Raw genomic sequence first — 20,969 nt, forward strand, 5'->3', positions numbered from 1 at the left:
AGTTTTTGTAGTGGGAGAGAAGCAAAGTAAGTAGTTTTGTAATATATTAGAAGGTGATAAGTTACATGGATAAAAATAAAGCAGATAAAGTGGGGTAACAGGGAGTAAAGTTGGATAAGCAAAGCTTTACCCAGAGGTGGTCATTTGAGCAAAATCTGAAAGAAGTGAAGGAGTGATCATATGGCTGTCTGAAGGAGACATGCATTTCAGGTAGAGGGAATGGCAAGTGAGTTCTGGTGTGTTCAAGAAATGGCATTATGGGGCGCCTGGGTGGCTCAGTTGGTTAAGCGACTGCCTTCGGCTCAGGTCATGATCCCAGGGTCCTGGGATCGAGTCCCGCATCGGGCTCCCTGCTCTGCGGGGAGCCTGCTTCTCCCTCTCCCACTCCCCCTGCTTGTGTTCCCTCTCTTGCTGTGTCTCTCTCTGTCAAATAAATAAATAAAATCTTTAAAAAAAAAAAAAAGAAATGGCATTATGGGGGGGGATGGGTGAAGTAGGTGATGGGGATTAAGGAGTACACTTGTGATGATTACTGGGTGATATACGGAATTGTTGAATCCTTATATTGTGCACCTGAAACTAATATAACACTGTATGTTAACTAACTAGAATTAAAAAAAAAACTTGAGCGAAAAAAAAAAGAGAGAGCATTGAGGCCTGAGTAGCCAGTGCTGGTGAGCAAGGGAGAAAGTAGAAAGTGAAGTCACAGGGGCATGTGGGTGGCTCAGTTGGTTAAGCCTCCCACTCTTGATTTTGGTTCAAGTCATGATATCAGGGTCGTGAGATCAAGCCCTGTGTCAGGCTCTGCGCTTAGTGCAGAGTTTACTTAAGATTCTCTCTCTCACTCTCCCTCTGCCCCCCATCTTTCTCTAAAAAAAGAAAAGAATGAAGTCACAGAGGTGTGGATGGGGCAAACAATGTGTAAGCCATTACAAGGACTTCAGCTTTTACTCTGAGAGAGATGGAAGCCAGTGGAGGGTCTTTGAACAGAGAATGACATAATCTGACATATTTTAAAAGGTTCATTCTGGCTTTTAAATACTGAGACTAGATAATTAGAAACTAAGAAATGTCTTATTTATTTTGTTATCTCAAATAACTAACACAGTATCTGGTATATAGTCAGTGCTAATAAATATCAGAAGGCTTACAAGCTTTCATAGCAGTCCAACTTTAAAATGACTTTTTTTTAGGGGTGCCTGGGTGGCTCAGTCGTTAAGCGTCTGCCTTCAGCTCAGGTCATGATCCCAGGGTCCTGGGATCGAGTCCCACGTTAGGCTCCCTGCTCAGCAGGAGCCTGCTTCTCCCTCTCCCACTCCCCCTGCTTCTGTTCCCTCTCTCGCTGTGCCTCTCTCTGTCAAATGAATAAATAAAATCTTAAAAAAATAAATAAGTAAAATGACTGCTTTAGGCGTGCTAATAGCATAGTAGTTATATTTAAAAGAGGGCTTATTAGTTAGAAATACATGAAGATTATTTACTGGTAAAATCAATGGTGTTTAGATCTTGCTTTAAGTGCTCCAGCAAAAATAAGCACACACGTAAAAGTGGGAGAATTGCTAAAACAAAATGAGTAAAATACTGATAACCATTAAAGCAGGTGATGGATGTACTGGGTTTGTTCTACCATTTATTACATTATTCTACTTCTGTGTATATTTGAAATGGTCATAATAAAGTTGTATATATGTTTATATAGAGACATAAATATATATTTTTATATAGAACTATATCTAGATGTAGATATCTGTTTATAGAGATGTATACATATAGATAAAATGCATAACATTTTGGTGATTCTACCTTTAATAATCTACTTTTAAAAATCTATCATAAAGAAGTAATCAGATAGGGGTACCTGGCTGGCTCAGTCAGTAGAGCAAGGGACACTTGATCTCAGGATCCTGAGTTGAAGCCCCACCTTAGGTGTAGAGCTTACTTTAAAAAGAAAAAGGACTGGTGCCTAGGAGCCTCAGTTGGTTAAGTGGCTGCCTTTAGCTCAGGTGGTGATCCCAGGGTCCTTGGGATACGGCACCAGGTAAGGCTCCTTGCTCAGCCGGGAGTCTGCTGCTCCCTCTGCCTCTGCCCTTCCCCACACTCGTGCTCACGAGCACCTGCGTGCTCGCGCCTGCACGCACACTCTCTCTCTCAAATAAATAAAATCTTTTAGAAGAAAAAAGGAAATAATCAGATAGGCTTGAGGAAGTAAATAAAAAGATTTTCATCTTAGTATTCTAACGATAGCTAAAATTTAAACAACTAAAATTTTTAATAGTTGGAAAATAAAAACTATGGTATAATTCTTGAAGTAGAATACTATGCAGTCCTTAAATTGTTTTCAAAGACTATTTAATGACATTAAAAATATTCAAAATAAAATGTGAAGTGGAAAAATCAGAATGGAAAAATTGAATACAATATTATCCCAGTTTTGACTAAAAAATCTAAATATTTACAGATTAAAATTTCAAAGAAATACACTAAATTTGGGGCGCCTGGCTGGCTCAGTCAGTAGAACATGTGACTCTTGGGGTTCTGAGTTCAAGCCCCACGATGTGTGTAGAGATTACTAAAAAAATAAAATCTTTGGGCAAGAAAAGAAATATACTATTACTAGTGGTCATCTCTAGGTGGTGGGATTTTAGGTCTTTTTTTTTTTTTTTACTTTTATACTTCTCTGTACTTCTAAAATTTTCTTTATTTTTCTTTTAAGATTTTTACTTATTTATTTGACAGAGAGAGAGATTGAGAGAGGGTGAGCACAAGCAGGGGGAGCGGCAGGCAGAGAGAGAGGGAGAAGCAGGCTCCCCGCTGAGCAGGGAGCCTGATGTGGGTCTCGATTCAGGACCCCAGGATCATGACCTGAGCCAAAGGCAGATGCTTAACCAATTGAGCCACCCAGGGCACCCCTAAAATTTTCTTTAGTAAACATACCTGCTTTTATTAAAACAAATAACAGAAGATACTGTCAGTCTCCAAGTTTAAAACCTTTTGACCATAATACCCTTTATATTAGGATAAATAAATAATAAAATAGACATAAAGATTCATGTTCCAGGATGTTCATTGAATTGCTGTTTATGCTAGCAAAAAATGGGAAGTGTCTATAAATGACCAATCAATTGGAGAATGATTAAATTATGGCATATTGATATGCAGCTAGTAAATGTTTTCAGAGAGTGAATTACTGAAAATGCTCATAGTATAATAGAAAGGAAGATACTGAATCGTGTGTGATTTAAATTAATATTTTTTAAAAAAGGAAAGATAAGGGGCACCTGGATGGCTTAGTCGTTAAGCATCTGCCTTCGGCTCAGGTCATGATCCCGGAGTCCTGGGATCAAGCCCCGCATCGGGCTCCCTGCTCAGCAGAGAGTCTGCTCCTCCCTCTCCCACTCTGCCTGCTTGTGTTCCCTCTCTCGCTGGGTCTCTCTCTGTCAAGTAAATAAAATCTTTAAAAAAAAAAAAAAAAAAAGAAAGATGAAGGCAGTCATAATGTTAGCAGATTATTGTTTTAATTTTAGTTTTTCTACTTCCTGGGCTTTCTGAATTATCTACACTGGCCATGTATTTATAATCAAAAAAGATGTATTTAAGTATTTTGAAACAAAATATAGAGTACAAGGAGAAGAACATGGATGTTTGAGGAGAAAAATAAGATCTGGAATCACTGCTAGAGGAATGATGCTGGGGACTCAGTGAAATGTAAATGATTATTAAAAGGTTGAATTTTATGCAATAGGTCAAGCCTGTTGAGTTTTGTGTGTTGCAGCTGTGCTCACTAGGCTGGGAGTCCAAGTAGAGGCCCGAGCCGTGGTCCTCTAGGATTAGGAGTGCTTGGCAAAGGGTCAGGGCATCTTGTAGCTGCTCTGCCTCCACAGTGGATATGAAGATGTTTTTCTACACTGTAAAGTTTTAGGCAAATAGTAGTGGCATTTCTTACCTGTGCCATGCTCCTGGCCTAGTTCAAGCCCTCCTTATTCTTATTGACACTTACTGACTGCTCTTCTGCCTCCGCTCTTTCTCCCTGCCATCTTTTACCTTACTGCCTAGCTTTTGCTTTCTAAAGCACCAGTCGCGTAGTGTTGTTCTTTCTTTTCAGAGGCCTGTGCTGGCTCTCCGTTGCCTTATAATATCTGAACTTTTAAGCCACAAATGCGAGGTCCCTTATGATCTGGTCTCAAAGTATCTTTCTGCCCTAATCCCCCGCTGTATCTCCATACACCTTGTTCCTGGTCCCCATCATCCTACCTATCCTTCCTTAAATATGCAGGACTTATTAGCTAACAGCTCCGTATTTTTGCTCATGCTACGTTCTCTAAAACGTTTGAGGGACAGTCTTTGGACTTAGAGTTGTGTTTCTGCTTTGGTTCTGCTGTTTACAGGTGGCTGTGTGAGCTTTAATATGTTATTTTGATCTCTTTGAGTCTCAGGTGTTTTTCTTAATTTCTTCATCTCCATAATGTTACTACCTACCTGACAGAGTTGTTAGGATTCATTCAGATAATGAATACAAAAACATGTTGTAAACTAAATGCATGGCACACACGTATGGCATTATTTTCTACCTACCTCTGTCAGGATGCTTTTGACTTCAAATAACAGAAATCCAACTGAAAATGGCTTAAACAATGAGGAAGCAAGTCTGGAGGTAAGGCGGTTCCAGGGTTGGTTAATTCAGCAGCTCAGTAGTGTCATCAGGGACACAGGGTTCTGCCAGCCTCCTGCTTTGCTCTTCTTTGTCTGTTGTTCTTAGGTCTGTTCCCCTCATGGTAGTAAGATGGCAACTAATCTTAGGTGTCACACAGACAGCAATGTTCAGAGGAAGGAAAGAAGAACATCCCTGTAGTATGCCCCTTTTTAAGAGTGAGGAAATCTTTCTGGAAGCCTCTCCCCTGTCTCCATGCCCCACACCCCAATAAACTTTCTGTCATGTCTAATTGAAAAAAATTATGCCCCTGCCTAAACCAATCATCACTGGGAAAGGGAATGAGCTCCTTTTGATTAGCTCAGACCAATCATGATTCACCCCCTGGTGCTGGCTCCCACCCCTCCGGAAGGAGCAAATGCTCAGAAAAGGACAAAGTAGGAGCTTTGTTAGGGAGGGAAAGATTGTGATCGCACAGTCTTCAGGGATGATCCTGGTTTATTGGAACAAGGAGGTGAATGAGTGATAAGTTGTAGATTCATCGTAAAGGGGAGTTTGTTTTTGGTAGATCAAGATTTCAGTCAGGCAGCATACAAAATGAGGAGAGAATTGATGGGGTGGGAAGAGTATGAAGCTTTTGTTTTTCTAGTTTTAACATTTGTCTTTGTATCTAAATAGGTATGCAGTGGAGCTGATGAAGACCCTGATGATAAAAATGCACCATTTCGGCAGCGGCCGTTTTGCAAATATAAAGGACACACCGCTGATCTCCTTGATCTTTCATGGTCTAAAGTAAGAAATTCTTACTTGAAGAGTGTATTAATTCTACGTAACTATGACTTTAGGATAAAAACAAATGTTTTGTTTTTCAAGTGTTTGAATGGTTATATATACTTCATGGGAGTTAGCTACAAAGTAATCGGTTAAAAGAGGAGCAACATCAAGTTAGACTAATAAAATGTTTATATTAACAGCTTCTGTCTGGATCTGTCTATATACTTGTACCTTTTGCTTCTTTATAAAGTAATTTTGCAGAGTAACCTATTCTTGCATAATGGATATGACTTCAGCTACAGTGCTGAAGTCTGATCTATATAATCAAGACTGCTTTGGCTAATCTCCTATATTTATTAAATCATTAAGTTTAACAATATATGACTCTTTGATAAGTCATCACTTTGTTTTTTTTCCCCTTAGAGCAAAATTATTTCAGAAGTAGAGGGCCTGTTTTGCCACCGAACAAATATCTTAGCAGTTTTGCAGAAATTTAAAGAGATACTTTAAATTTTATTTAAGGCATTTGAAGCATGAAGCAGTGTTTGAAATTCCTGCATAATACTGTACACTGCCTTTGTGTCAACATTTTTCAGTAATCAGGGTCCTGGGATTGAGCCCTTTGTCAGCTGAGAGTCTGCTTGAGGATTCTTTCCCTCTCCCTCTGCTCCTCCCCCCATGTACACAGGCAGCACACATGAGCACTCTCTCTCGCTCTAATTAATTAATTAAAAGCAGGTATACCACATAAAACATGCTTTTACAACTAGCCCCAAATATCATATATTTATCAGTGCAGCAACATATCCAAATCGATATTTGCACTTAGTATTTAACATCTTTGTGCCTCAGTGTTCTCATTTGTAAAAGGGGATAATAATGTACCTACCTCATAGGATAGTGTTAAGAACAATTTTTAGCACATTGCAAGTACTCAATAACTGTCATCATTGCTTTGATTTGTTTATCACCTTTAGGCATAACAAAGAATACTGGGGGTCTCATTTGTGTTTCCCCATTCAATATAACTCATAGTTCTCCTTAAATAGATTATGCTGAAAAGTTAAAGAACTTCTGCCAGCTGGAAACTTTTGACAGATAGATGTTTGGTTCCTGGGTCATGGGCCATCACAGTGCCTAAAGCAGTTACACTACCCTCTTCTAGCTTTTGAAAATTCTATGACGTATTCTGAGATGTTTGATGATTTCTCTTCTCTCATTTTCTTGCCTTGGATGTGACAGGTGCACAATAACTTTTCATTTCCATGCTGCATTATAGGATAATCTTTTTGAAGGCATTTTAAGTGACAATTAGGGAATTTGTGTGAGTTAAAATTCACCAGTGTTGCCAATGTCAGAATAACTGAACTGAAGTGACAATCAAATGAATGGGTGCCTTATATTCATAACCTAGTTTCAGTATATGGGGACTATAAAAACTAAGACACACCTTAGTTGTCCTCTCTTGGTGCTTAGCGGATTTCTTTTGACCTAGATCATAAGATTATCCTAAATTTAGAACAGGTAATATAAAAGAAGTCTTAGAATCAAAGAAATATGGTATGTAACTGGGAAAAAATGCAGTCTTCCAAGTGAATTGGATAATCTTTTTGTTCTTTCTGATGCTAGGTATAACAAGAGTAACAAAACTGTTGAGATACTGAAAGAACTGAAAGTTTGCTTTTATTGCGCAAGTAGTGTGTTTTCATAGGGTGATAAAATGATCAATGTCAATTTCTCTATAGAACTACTTCCTGCTTTCTTCTTCGATGGATAAAACGGTCAGGTTATGGCACATTTCCAGAAGAGAATGCCTTTGCTGTTTTCAACATATAGATTTTGTCACTGCCATAGCTTTCCATCCAAGAGTAAGTAATTGTTTATATATTTTTTATTAGACTGTAAGGAAGGTGAAGGAACCTGGCTTCTCTGGAGGGCCATAGGACTACAGGAAAAAAAATTAACAGCACATAGTCAAGCACAACTTAGGGCGCCTGGGTGGCTCAGTTGGTTAAGCGACTGCCTTCGGCTCAGGTCATGATCGTGGAGTCCCTGGATCGAGTCCCGCATCGGGCTCCCTGCTCGGCAGGGAGTCTGCTTCTCCCTCTGACCCTCCCCCCTCTCCTGTGCTCTCTCTCTCATTCTCTCTCTCAAATAAATAAATAAATAAAATCTTTAAAAAAAAAAAAAAAAGAACAACTTAATTTAGTCTTTCACTTTACTTATGTATGTATTTATGTATGTATTTATTTTAAAGTAGGCTCCACACCCAGCATGGAGCCCAGTGCGGGGCTTGAACTCATGACCCTGAGATCAAGACCTGAGCTGAGATCAAGAGTTGGACTCTTGGGGCGCCTGGGTGGCTCAGTCGTTAAGCGTCTGCCTTCGGCTCAGATCATGATCCTAGGGTCCTAGGATCGAGCCCCGCATCGGGCTCCCTGCTCAGCGGGGAGCCTGCTTCTCCCTCTCCCACCCCCCCGCTTGTGTTCCCTCTCTCGCTGTGTCTCTCTCTCTGTCAAATAAATAAATAAAATCTTTTAAAAAAAGGAAAAAAAAAGAGTTGAAATCTTAACTGACCGAGCCACCCAGGCGCCCCTCATTTTTTTTTTAAGAGTGATTTATTTATTTTGAGAGAGAGAGAGATACATGAGCGCGAGTGGGGGGAGGGGAGAGGGAGAGAGAGACTCTCCAGCAGACTCCCCGCTGAGCACAGAGCCGGACAATGTGCAGCTCAATCTCACAGTCCTGAGATTGTGACCTGAGCTGAAACCAAGAGTCAGATGCTCAACCAACTGAGCCACCCAGGAGCCCCTTAAGCATCTGACTCTTGATCTCAGCTTGGGTCTTGATCTCCAGTTTGTGAGTTTAAGGCCCTGCATTGGGCTACAGGCGTGTAGCCTACTTAAAGAGAAAAGGAAATATTCTGCTAATCTGTATTAGAACTGGAAATGTTATAGTCTAACTCTAAGAATGAAAAGCCATCCCAAATCTTTAATAAGATGTGCAGGGTATAAATAAAATAATGTATCATAGTAAAGATGAGAGGTTGGAGATGGAAGAAGAGGAGACAGCAGGTGGATAAATAAGATAGGGAAGCATATAGGCAAGAATAGTGGGAGGGTCGGGGTGGGAAGAGACAAAAGATGGAAAGGTTGAAAGAGGCAAAGACCAAAATTCATTACAAGGTATACTGAATTCCTATTTAATGTCTGGAAATGGAAATACTGTTTTGGGGTTTTTTTTTTGGTTTTGGGGGGTGTTGTGGGTTTTTTATTTGTTTTGTTTTTTTGTTTTGTTTTAGTGAGCTCTGCACCGAATGTGGGGCTTGAACTCACAACCCCAAGATCAAGAGTCACACGCTCTACTGACTAAACCAGCCAGGCACCCCTGGAAATATTGTTAATCATGAGATCCATCTTAATTAGTTTTCAATGTAGAAAATCCCTCAATATCTTTCCTCTGAAAAGGAAGTGTTTCATATAATTTCAACCAAAGGATGAAAATTCATCTTGGAATTGCTGACCTATCTTATGTTCTTGTAGGATAGAGCCACCAAATGAGTAAGGCTAAATTAATTTTTGCTCTTTAACTATAAGCGCAAGAGAAATCCCATGCTGGTGCTGCTCCACTAGCTAGGTTGAAATAAGTGGAGGACTTGAGCTGACCTGTCTTACCCTCCCCCATGTTGTTGCATAAATCCTATTTCTATTCATGTCCTTATCTCTGTATGTTAAACACCCACTGCCATGTTAATGCAACATTTTAGTTATAGTCACATTTCTTCCTCTTTTTCCCCAGATTAAGAGAGAAGAATGACATTTTTTCCGCCCTCAATATAATTTTCCTCCCTGGGCAGGCTTATAATATAGACAGTAATTGTGAACCCTTAGGAGACTTTGGTTACTAACTTTGGCAAATTAAAAATGCTTAATCTATGCTGATACCTTATCAGTTTTGACCATCAAGCTTTTTGAGGCTTCTTTCTGAATAACACTCCCATCCTGTCAGCCAAGGATGCAGCAAAAGAATGGCTTTACTCCTGTCAGCAACTGTGAGCAAAATCCTTCCCTCACCTCTGTTTTAACTATAATGTGTCAGGGTGGAGAGAGGTATTAGGTTGTGATAGTTATCTATGTAGTACTTTATTATTAAGGTTCCTGTTTTGTCAGTAGTTTTTCTATACTTATATTTGGTTTTATTTTGGAAACTGAAAAGCCCTAATTCTAAAATTCTGTAGATCCGAAGGATTTTTAAGAGGGGCTAGGAAAGAATGGTGTGGTGTTAACGTTTTCTTAGGAAACATGACTCTATTAAATAATGTTATCCAGAAGGAAGGAAGCAGAATTACAAAAGAAATAGCAAAATGAAGATAATACATACACACACACGTATGCATGTATGTAAATAAAAATCTGAATTGTAAGACCAACATGAAGTTATTTTTACTTGTTCTGCTCTTCTTCTGGTAATCATTAAGTAGAACCTACTACACCATAGCCATAAGAATGTCCTTTCTGTGTAGGCTGTCCTTGAGAAGCTTCAGAGGTGAGGAAGAATGATAGTCTTGAGCAGAGAAGGGAATGCTTCTTCTTGTTTTGGCACCCCAATTATTTTACTCTTAATTCTTTTTTTTTTTTTTTTTAAGATTTTATTTATTTATTTGAGAAAGAGCATGAGAAGGGGGAGGGTCAGAGGGAGAAGCAAGCTCCCTGCTGCGGGAGATTCAGGATGCAGAAGATTTGGGATGTGGGACATGTAGGACTTGGATGCATGCAGGACTCAGATGTGGGGCTCGATCCCGGGGCTCGATCCCGGGACTCGATCCTGGTACTCCAGGATCATGACCTGAGCCGAAGATAGTTGCTTAACCAACTGAGCCACCCAGGCGTCCTTACTCTTAATTCTTATGTTATCAAAAATTAGACCAGCTTAGGTGATCATTTTTGCAACATATACAAATATTGAATCATTATGTTATATACCTGAAACTAATATAACATTGTCTGTCAATGATATCTCAATTAAAAAAATTAGACCAGCTTAGTGGTATGCCTGGTTTAGTGTATAGCAGGGTTTCTCACCCTTGTACTGTTGACATTTTGAGCTGGATAATTCTTTGTTGTAAAGAGAATAAAGTCTGTCCTGTGCATTGCAGAATGTTTAACAGGGTTCTTGTTCTCTACCCACTAGATGCCAGTAACATCCCACCCCCAGTTGTGATAGTCAAAAATGTCTCCAGACTTTGCTAGATGTCCCCTGTGGGGCCAACTTGCCCCCTGTTGATAAACCCCTGCTTTGGGATTGAGAATTTGAATATTGAAGCAATTTCCTACTGGCATGATGTCAAAATTCCCACAAAATAACTGGTTCTGTGGGCTAATCCACATTAGTCTTTTATCCAAGTATTACGTGGATCCCAGAGGAAGATATGGATAAACGTATCATTACAGGATAGCTTTTCCCAAAGCATGTTCCTTGAAGGTGCTAGCCCTGCTAAGTGTTCTTACCGATTCCCTCCCAACCACAGCACCCACCCCCCGCCCCCCAAAAAGGTCCCTGGTTATATAAGTTGGAAAATGCTACCTACTTTATTCCTCTTTTGGAGATTGAGAATGCATGTTAAGTGAGAATCCTCTTTAACTTTCTGTAACCCAGAATCTCTCAAACTTACTTGAACCATTCTCCTACACAACCATTCTCCAACACATTATCCATTAACATCCATACCTTGGGAAAAGCAGTTTAAGGATATGATAAAGTAATTAGAAAGTCATTTTTCCAGAGTGAATACTGAAGTTTCTAATTGTTATTTTTCATGAATAAAATAATGCTTGCTTGGGGGTGCCTGGCTGGCTCCATCGGTAGAGCATGTGACTCTTGATCTCCTTGGGGTTGTGAGTTCAGGCCCCACGTTGGGTATAGAGATTACTTAAAAATAAAATCTTGAAGAAGAATATTTCATAAATGGGATCTACATATTTTAAACATTATTTCTAATGGGCTTTATGTTTTGATTTGCTAATGAATTTTTCTTGATTTGGTAAAATGAGAGCTTTCTCTTTTGCAACATTTTTAGGATGACAGGTATTTTCTAAGTGGGTCATTGGATGGAAAGCTCCGTCTTTGGAACATACCTGACAAAAAAGTCGCTTTGTGGAATGAAGTAGATGGTCAAACAAAATTGATCACAGCTGCAAATTTCTGTCAGAATGGCAAATACGCCGTGATTGGGACATACGATGGCAGATGTATTTTCTATGATACAGAGGTAAATGATTATCTTGTGTAAATTACATAATGGAATACTTAGCAGTTTCATATAAGTTGGTGTATCCTCTCTGGGCATTACAAATTGGGGCAAATAATACTATGCCTGTCTGCAAGTTGGATCAGATGATCTTTGAGGTTCCTTCTAATTCTCATATTTTAAATTTGTGATTTCTTTTTAGCATTTGAAATACCACACACAAATACATGTCCGATCTACCAGAGGACGCAACAAAGTTGGAAGAAAAATTACTGGCATTGAACCTTTACCCGGAGAAAATAAGGTACTAAGTATTCAAAACCATCTCTCTTTACGCTATAGATAGACTCCCGAAAATTCTTACTGTCTTGGCTTAAGAATATATTTTCTCTCATGTGGAATACAGCCTTTTCTAGTTTTGAGGTATATTCTCTCTGTGTGTGTAATACCCTTTCTGATTATACTTTAACTTAGATAAAAAGATGGTATTTTTAACTTTTCTTTTGATTTCTTTTTAGATACTGGTAACCTCAAATGACTCCAGAATCAGACTATATGATCTTAGAGATTTGTCACTGTCCATGAAGTATAAGGGTTATGTCAACAGTAGCAGCCAGATCAAAGCAAGTTTCAGGTAAATTGACAATGAGAAATTCCCAAAAGAGATCAGAATATTTCTCCTCTACTCCCATATTTTCTTTGATCTATGCCTTATGTTTATAGGGTGTTTTTCGTTTCTTTGCACTTTTACAACTGATTGCTCATGTTATGTTATCATCATGCAGTACTTACCTTATCCACCTGTTTAGTAGACAGAGTTGGAATTGCCCCTATTCTGCAGACAAAGAAACCAAGACTCAGAAAATGAAGTAATTTGTCTAAAATCACTGGTAGTTGCAGAGTTGGGATTAGAAGACTCACTCCCGGCTCTCCGGCATTCATGCTTTTGTACTTCTATGTCAGCTTTCTAAGAGGAAACTTACCTGCCACCCACCCATGGTCTTTATCCTTTTAGGTACTGAAGCTAATAAAGCATTTTAACACCCTAAAGTACAGTATCCTGTATTTACACCTTTACATAACATTATTATTTGAATTCTTAATTTGGGGTCTGGAGGCTCTCCTGAAATAACTGCCTCTTCTTCCTTATAACCCTCTTTCCTCAGCCCTTTTCTTAACGGTTCTCCTTTCTTCTTGAATTACCCAGTAATTACCGAGAAATTTAATTGGTAACGTGTTCTGCTTCTCTCTTTAATCTCTTAAGTAGGTGTTTCTCCCTGTGTGGGTTAACTAGCAGCACAGTTATCTACAGCTTTAATGAAAATCCTTGTGCCTCTGGGCTCCATGTCAGGCCTGCATGTTCAGAACCTCGGGAGTGAGACTAGGAGTCTATATGTCAACAAGCTCTCTTGGGTGTTTCCTTATGTATTTTAAAGTAGGAAGCGCTGGGGCGCCTGGGTGGCTCAGTTGGTTAAGCAACTGCCTTTGGCTCAGGTCATGATCCTGGAGTCCCAGGATCGAGTCCCGCATCGGGCTCCCTGCTCGGCGGGGAGTCTGCTTCTCCCTCTGACCCTCCTCCCTCTCATGCTCTCTGTCTCTCATTCTCGCTCTCTCAAATAAATAAATAAAATCTTTAAAAAAATAAAAAAATAAAGTAGGAAGCGCTGATAGAGGGAAACCTAAAAAAAAAAAAAAAAAAAATCCCCAAACTGATTTTTTTTTTTTTTCTTTCTTTCCCAAATTTAGCCATGATTTTAGTTACCTCGTTAGTGGCTCAGAAGATAAGTATGTTTATATCTGGAGTACTTACCATGATCTCAGCAAGTTTACTTCAGTCAGGAGAGATCGTAATGATTTTTGGGAAGGTATTAAAGGTAAGTAAATGCCCCCTTCTGTGTGTCTTCTAAGTGAATAAAGTTAATGTGGAGATGTATTACAAGTAAATTTGTATAGGCATTATTTCAGACAGACAGTTTGGCAGTTATAACCACTCTTGCTTTGTATTTGGCTTTGATTTTTCTGTACCAAGGAAGAACTTGTACAGGCATGCCTCATTTTAATTAAGGAGTGTACATTGTTTTTGTAGACCGAATTCTATTGCACACTAATTGACTACAGCATCGCATAGACATAATTTTTATACATGCACTGGGAAACAAAAATTCATTTGACTTTATTGCAATATCCGCTTTTTTACAATGATCTGGAACAAAACCTGCAATATCTCTGAGGTATGCCTGTATGTAATATATTTTTTTTTTAGCATAAATTTTTGGATTTTAAATAGTTCTTAATTACTTATGTGTTCATTTTAAAGGGCATTAGCTTATAACATACACTCTTGTATTTTTTGCATATGATACTTTCTGTCTTGATGTTTAGAATCAAATTTATTAGTTATCCTGAAGTAAAATTTTTTTTTCCCCAGCACATAATGCCGTTGTTACATCGGCCATCTTTGCTCCAAACCCAAGTTTGATGTTGTCTTTGGATATACAATCTGAAAAATCAGAAGGGAGTGAAAAAGGTGAAGATGCTGAAGTTTTGGATACCATGCCCTCTGGTAGGTACTCATATTTTATTTGACCTACCTTTTTTCTAGTCAGCACTTAGTAGCCTCATTGACCTTCATTGGGTATTGTGAGGTTTTCATGTGTATGAAGAATATTTCTTCTTTACAACATAATTGTTGTGAGTATCCCTTTCTAAACATTTCAGTAACCTATTTCTTGCGAGTTTTACTTCATTTAAATCTACCTTCGAATTAAAAATGAAAATTTTGAAAGTTCATTTTTTTTTTTAAGATTTTATTTATTTATTTGAGAGAGAGCACAAGTGGGGGTGGGGGGAGGCAGAGGGAGAAACAGACTCCCCGCTGAGCAGGGAGCCTGATGAGTGTTCCATCCCAGGACCCTGGGATCATGACCTGAGCCGAAGGCAGACACTTAACCAACTGAGCCACCCAGGTACCCCCATTATTATTTTTTTTTTTTTAAGATTTTATTTGAGAGAGAGAGATCATGAGCAGGGGAGGAAGGGTAGAGGGAGAAGCAGACTCCCGCTGAGCAGGGAGCCCAACACGGGACTTGATCCCATCATGACCTGAGCTGAAGGCAGATGCTTAAATCGACTGAGCCACGCAGGCGCCCCAAAAGTTCATTTTTTTATGGGCAGTTGTTCCCTTGGAGAAATGCAAACAAGACATACAAATACAAAATTTCTTGGGGCGCCTGGGTGGCTCAGTTGGTTAAGCGACTGCCTTCGGCTCAGGTCATGATCCTGGAGTCCCGGGATCGAGTCCCGCATCGGGCTCCCTGCTCGGCAGGGAGTCTGCTTCTCCCTCTGACCCTCCTCCCCTCTCATGCTCTCTGTCTCTCATTCTGTCTCAAATAAATAAAAAAATAAAAATCTTTAAAAAAAAAATTCTTTATTATCTGTCTTCTCATAGACTGTCATTCTGAGGACGGAGACTTATTATGTCCTATATATTGTTGTAATGCCAGTGCTTGCCCGCATACAGTTGGTCCTAATAAGCATGTGTTGAACAAACAAATTAAACCAAATGAAAGTAGTGTCCTTTTCTTCTTGCCACAAACTCCCCAAGCCAGGGAAAGACCGGCTAAGACACGGTAAGTGGAAGTAAGCCTCAGAGAGGAGGAGAGTACAGGAGAATGAAAGGATTACAGGAGCAAGCTGGAAAAAAGAAACTGAGGGGCACCTGGCTGGCTTGGTCAGGGGAGCGTGCGACTCTTGATCTTGGAGTTGTGAGTTTGAGCCCCACTTTGGGTGTAGAGATTACTTAGAAAAAAATCTTGGGGGCGGGGACTGAAAACTGGGGAAAAGGTGTAGGATCATTGGCATGTGACACAACAGCAGGCTTTATATTCAACTTAAAAACTTTTTTTTATGCTTTTAAGGTATTATGAAGACAGATAATACAGAAGTTCTTCTTTCTGCTGACTTCACTGGAGCAATCAAAGTGTTTATTAACAAAAGGAAAAATGTATCTTAATTTGAAATGACATTTAAAATAAAAATATCAGTAAGTTTCTATATGTATTAGAACTGAAAAAAGTATATTATAGTGTTTCAGGCTAACATCCTTTTTTTTTTTTTTAATTTTTACTGGAAATTGTTCAAATATAATATATTTTTTGAGCGGCAGTGTTAATGATCTATAAACCGTGGACTGATAGACAGAAATGTGGCTAGAATAACATTGCCAAATGTTAGGCTTTATGTTTTGTTATATTTGTGTTTTTGTTATGTAATTGTGAACATGCACAGGTTTCTGCATGAAAATATATTAATATATTAATCACATGTGTGTGCCTTTTGGTTACATGCACTAAATCTAACAGAGTTAAATTATTTCAGTGGCCCTTTTGGCCTCTTACAGGGAGGGGGGGAGTCTTGTTTCTAGCTTAAACGATTTCTTTTGCACAAAACTTCATTTTTCAGAAAAGTGGTATTGACTGAGTTACTGTTTTGAAAATGTTATACAGGTTTTCAATAGGTCAACAACCATGTGTAAATGGTTTTTATAAATTTCTCAATTTGGGGACAAGATTTTTTTTTTTTTGTAGTCTAAATTGTGGGCTTAAGATTCTTTTCTTTGTATGTATATATATAACCTTTCTTTCTTTTCTTTCTCCCTTTTTTTTTTCTTTTCTTTTTTCTTTCTTTTTTTGCCACACTGGAGCACAATGTTTCTATGTAAAGAATTCCTTTCATTCTTTATCCATGAGCACCAGGCTTTGCTCACTTAAAAAAATTAAGCCACATTAAGGAGTGAGTCTTCTTTTTTACAACAATGTAAAAATGAACTGTTTACATTTTTTTAAAAGCATTGTAGTTTTAAAAATTAAGCTGTTTTGTTTTGTGTTGTTGAATTTGAAAGCCTTTGTAAATACTGATATAATATACCAATGAAATAACGTCAGGGGCAATGGAACCCTGATCATGTTGTTGATGGTTAGCATATGTTTCTGAAAATTGAATATGTATTATTAAAAGTTGGTCGCCAAACACTTGTTAAATATGTGACTTTATTTTCACATGACTTTGGTAAACTGAAGAATGTAAGAAAAACAAAGTCTTGTTTCATACTTTGATTTTTAGCAAGCAGAAGACCAGATTTTGGACCTCTAAGTTATAATGCATTAGCCACGTGCCTTTAAGAAAAAATTTTTTTCTAATTCTAAAATGAACACTGCTAAGAGTTCATCTGTGTGCTTATGTGTTCTTTACTGCATTTGTTTTCGGTATCTGAGTGAGAAGGTGGGAAGCCATGATCATATCCTTATTAATCGGCATGGTCTTGGAGTGTTCTGGATATTCTACTTCATTACATATTGTTTGCCTTGGTTTCACCCCTATGCTGCTTTCCTCCTCTTGCCAGTGCTGTGCTCTCCCCCCTTTCTGCTCGCTCTTCTGTACTCTACCTGACACATGGAGTTGTTAAGCCATTGGCTCTGTAACCAGTCCGTTTCTTTAGTCTCAAGATCTGGCTGGCAAATGGATTGATCTAGTGTTTCAGAGAATTTGATGTCTTCAACTTTTTGAGGCAGCTTGGCTATCAATGACTTCTGCCTGAAGACTTACAGTCTGCTGTGGTGCTAATCATTTCAATTGTGGATAATTGGGGCATTGCCATATGAATATTTCCTGATAGGTTTTATGCGGTTTCTGGAACCAAAAGGCAAAAAATAGTTGGGATGCAAGTTTGAGAGAATAATACTAACATTTCTAAGTTTAGTTTTTAAAATGTTTGCTATCACGCAGATTTACAAGTCCGAAGGTGAATTTGAAAACATAGCATCAAGGTGTATACTAAGAAAAACTGATTAATATTTCTCCCTAAAATGAGTATTAGAAACTCACTATAATAAGTGGTGTGGAAGAAAGCACAGATTGTAGAATCAGATAAACTTAGATTTCGCTCCCTCTATTAGTACATTCCTTGGATAAGTTATTTATCCTATATTAATTTCCATTTCCTTATGTATAATATGAGAACACCTAACTGAAATTATAAAGATTTACTGAGAAATCATGTATGTATAAAGCTTGGTGCCTAGCAGGTAGGTGTTCTCAACAAATGTACATTTCTCACTGCCTTTCCCAAATCCCTGGGTGCCCTCTAGACCCTCTTCCCCGATAAAAAAGTATATAGAAGTGCTTTCTAGACATCTGAGATTTCATGGATGAATAGCCTTTTAGGGATTGACATAAGGCCCCAACCTTTTTTTTTTTTTTTTTTTTGCCAACTTGACACTTTAAACCATCTACCATCACCTCTTCAGAAAAGAGAACATTTTAATAGTTAAAAAAAAAAAGTTAAGGGGCGCCTGGGTGGCTCAGTCGTTGGGCATCTGCCTTCGGCTCAGGTCATGATCCCAGGGTCCTGAGATCGAGCCCCGCATCGGGTTCCCTGCTCGTCGGGAAGCCTGCTTCTCCCTCTCCCACTCCCCCTGCTTGTGTTCCCTCCAGCTGTCTCTCTCTCTGCGTCAAATAAATAAATAAAATCTTTAAAAAAAAAAAAAGTTAAGTACAATCTTACCATCTTAGAGCAGTGAACAATCAAAGTGAATAAACCTAGCTTTTGAAAAAAAAGTAACCATATTCTCTTATTTTCCAATTTTTCCTTCTGTGTATTAAAAGCTCTTTGAAAAGTCATTTTGGGCTTTTTTTTCCCTCTCATTTACCTTAATTGGAATTAAAATATTAATGACTCAACATAATTTATCATGCCACTTTCTCTGATCTTCAAATGGTACAGCTGGGCAGTGACTTTTTATTCTTTGAAATATATGTTTAACAATATATTATCCCTCAGATCCTGATTTCAGTTGTGTAATTTTGAGAATCAGAGGGCAGATATCCCCACTCGTGGAAAAAAATCATCAGAATATTTTTTTAAGCATTTCAGTTATTTTTAATTAAAAACAGTCTTTTCCAAGGGTTAGAATATTTTTAAATAACTTCAATTACTATGAGGATTCAAGGTAAAGACCTATTTGGGATTTAATGTTTCCCCATAACTTCTCAAAAGAAAAGCCTTTCCAGTTTTACTGGTTTCTAGCTCTCTGACTTATTCATTAAGCAGATGTTTATTGAACACCTACTATATACAGAGCGCTGCCGGGACTAGAGAAGAATAAGGCAACATCCTGTGCCAGAAGAGCTCACAGTCTGGCGGAGAAAGATGCTCACAGAAACAAGTAAGAGACTTGGAACTGTCTTGTGGCTGTGGCCCTAGAAATGCCCCTTCTCACCCTAACCCCTGTCTGCTCCACCCTTCCTAGTAACTCATGGCAGCCACTTGATCTCAGGCCAACCTTTGTTCATCTGATATTACCAGCAGCAAGCATAATATGGGCAACAGAGTTTATAAGTAAGCCAGAGGTAAGGCAGAGAAAATGGAGTACCCTCTGTGGCAACATTTTCCCTGGTCTCTGGTCCTCTCCTCCCAGCCTGAAATCTTTGTCTTATTTCCCCCAAAAATCTTAACTGTCTTTTGCTTTGAGCTAACTCCAGCTTAATAGACCCCTCCCCTCAACTGTTCTCCTCTTCCCTTCGGTTCTGAAGCTTTGCCTGTTTTGTTTTGTTCTCTAGATTTGAGTCATCTGTGCTCCTGGGGAACCCAGGCTCCGCTTGTTAACCACAGGCACTTTTCTGGCATAGATTTATGCACATGAAATACATTCAGGTTGATGCAGCAGGGTCGAGGGAGGTGGAAGTGTAAACATGAAGGGAAAGATCTATCGCAGGGTCCCAAATGCCATCATGTAAGTTACTAGGGTGGTCCAAGCAGATAGTTTGCTCATAAATCCGGCTACCCTGCATTACTTTCTTTTAAATAAAATTTTTATTTTGGAATAACTTTAGATTTACAAAAAAGTTGCAAGATAATACAGAATTCCCATATACTCCTTTCTCAGTTTCCCCTAATGTTAACATCTTAGATTACCTTGGTGCATTAGTCAAAACTAAGAAACCAACCCTGGTACATTACTATTAAGTAAAGTCCAGACTATTCAAACTGCACCAGTTTTTCCACTAGTGTCCTTTTTCAGTTCTAAGATCCAATACAGAATACCATATTGCATTTAGTCATATTATGCTTTCTTAATTTAAATAAACATTTTATTTTAGAACATTAAGGGGCGCCTGGGTGGCTCAGTCGGTTAAGCGCCTGACTTGATTTTGGCTCAGGTCATGATCTTGGGGTCATGGGATCGAGCCTTACATCGGGCTCCGCTGCGCTCGGAGTGGAGTCTGCTAGAGATTCTCTCTGCCCCTTCTCCCCACCCTCAAATAAATAAATCTTTTTTAAAGAAAAAGAATAGTTTAAGATTTTCAGGAAACTTTGCAAAGAGGTCATCTATCTCCTGTACCACTTTCTCTGTTGTTAACGTCTTACATTACTGTGGTACATTTTTCACATTAAAAAACCAACATTGGTACATTACTACTAACTAAACTGTATGCTTTATTCAGATTTCACTAGTTTTTAACCTAATGTCCTTTTTCTGTTCTGGGATCTCATCCAGGATATGATATTACATGTGGTTGTCAGGTCTCCTTAGTCATTACGGTTTTTCAGATTTTTCATGCTTTTGATAACCACAATAGTTTTGAGAAGTACTGGTCAAGTATTTTGTTGAATGTCCCTGGGTTTGTCTGATGTTTTTCCTCATGATTTGACTGGGTTTATGGACTTTGGGAGAAAGACCACAGAGGTGAATTGCTCTTTTCATTACATCACATTAAGGATACATACTATCTAGTGTTTGTCAGGTTTCTCCACTATAGAGTTTTATTTATTTTTCTTTCTTTCTATAAATCTGCTCTTTGGAAATGAATCACTAAGCACAGCCCAAACTCAAAGGGTGGAGAGGAGTTAAGGCCCACCTCCTCAAGGGGCAAGTAGCTATGCAACTTATTTGGCATTGTTATTTGCGGGACATAGGTGTCTTCTCCCTCATTTATTTATTAACTCAACCCTTTATTTATGTTACCATGGGCTTGGATTTATTTTATGCTTTGTGAGTTTTAAACCAATACTCTATTATTTTGTTGTTCAATTTGTTCCAGCCCCTAACGATTAAGAATCTTTCAAGATGGCTTCTGTGTCCAGTTGACATCCCTTTTTTTTTTTTTTTGAGCATTTCTTTACTTCTATAACTCTAAGATGCTCCAGGCTCATCTTATATATTTTCTGCCCCAACCATTTAATCAAGGAACCCTGGTTCCTTCTATTGGAGAAGGGTATTAGAAACCACAATCTGGGTGGTA

At 38.6% G+C, this 20,969-nt stretch overlaps 1 protein-coding gene across 2 annotated transcripts in view; it reads left to right on the forward strand.

Annotated features, from left to right (window-relative positions):
* Positions 1–19,997, forward strand: part of WDR44 (WD repeat domain 44) — a 78,435-nt gene extending 58,438 nt beyond the window's left edge. Inside the window, exons 13-21 of one of the 2 annotated variants that reach the window (XM_064574496.1) lie at positions 5,327–5,440; positions 7,168–7,290; positions 11,499–11,690; positions 11,872–11,973; positions 12,188–12,303; positions 13,416–13,543; positions 14,098–14,232; positions 15,587–15,711; positions 18,806–19,997. In XM_064574496.1, the coding sequence (XP_064430566.1) occupies positions 5,327–5,440; positions 7,168–7,290; positions 11,499–11,690; positions 11,872–11,973; positions 12,188–12,303; positions 13,416–13,543; positions 14,098–14,232; positions 15,587–15,681 (1,005 nt within the window). In that variant the 3' untranslated portion in view covers positions 15,682–15,711; positions 18,806–19,997. Of the gene's footprint in view, positions 1–5,326; positions 5,441–7,167; positions 7,291–11,498; positions 11,691–11,871; positions 11,974–12,187; positions 12,304–13,415; positions 13,544–14,097; positions 14,233–15,586; positions 16,698–18,805 lie in introns of those variants that run through there. The other variant, XM_045881825.3, reaches the window with a different exon arrangement.
* The last annotated feature ends 972 nt before the right edge of the window (positions 19,998–20,969 follow it).

This window comes from Mirounga angustirostris, unplaced genomic scaffold (assembly GCF_029215605.1).
Source record: "Mirounga angustirostris isolate CCGP_5_RB_7025 unplaced genomic scaffold, mMirAng1.0.hap1 SCAF_11, whole genome shotgun sequence".
NCBI classification, from domain to species: domain Eukaryota; kingdom Metazoa; phylum Chordata; class Mammalia; order Carnivora; family Phocidae; genus Mirounga; species Mirounga angustirostris.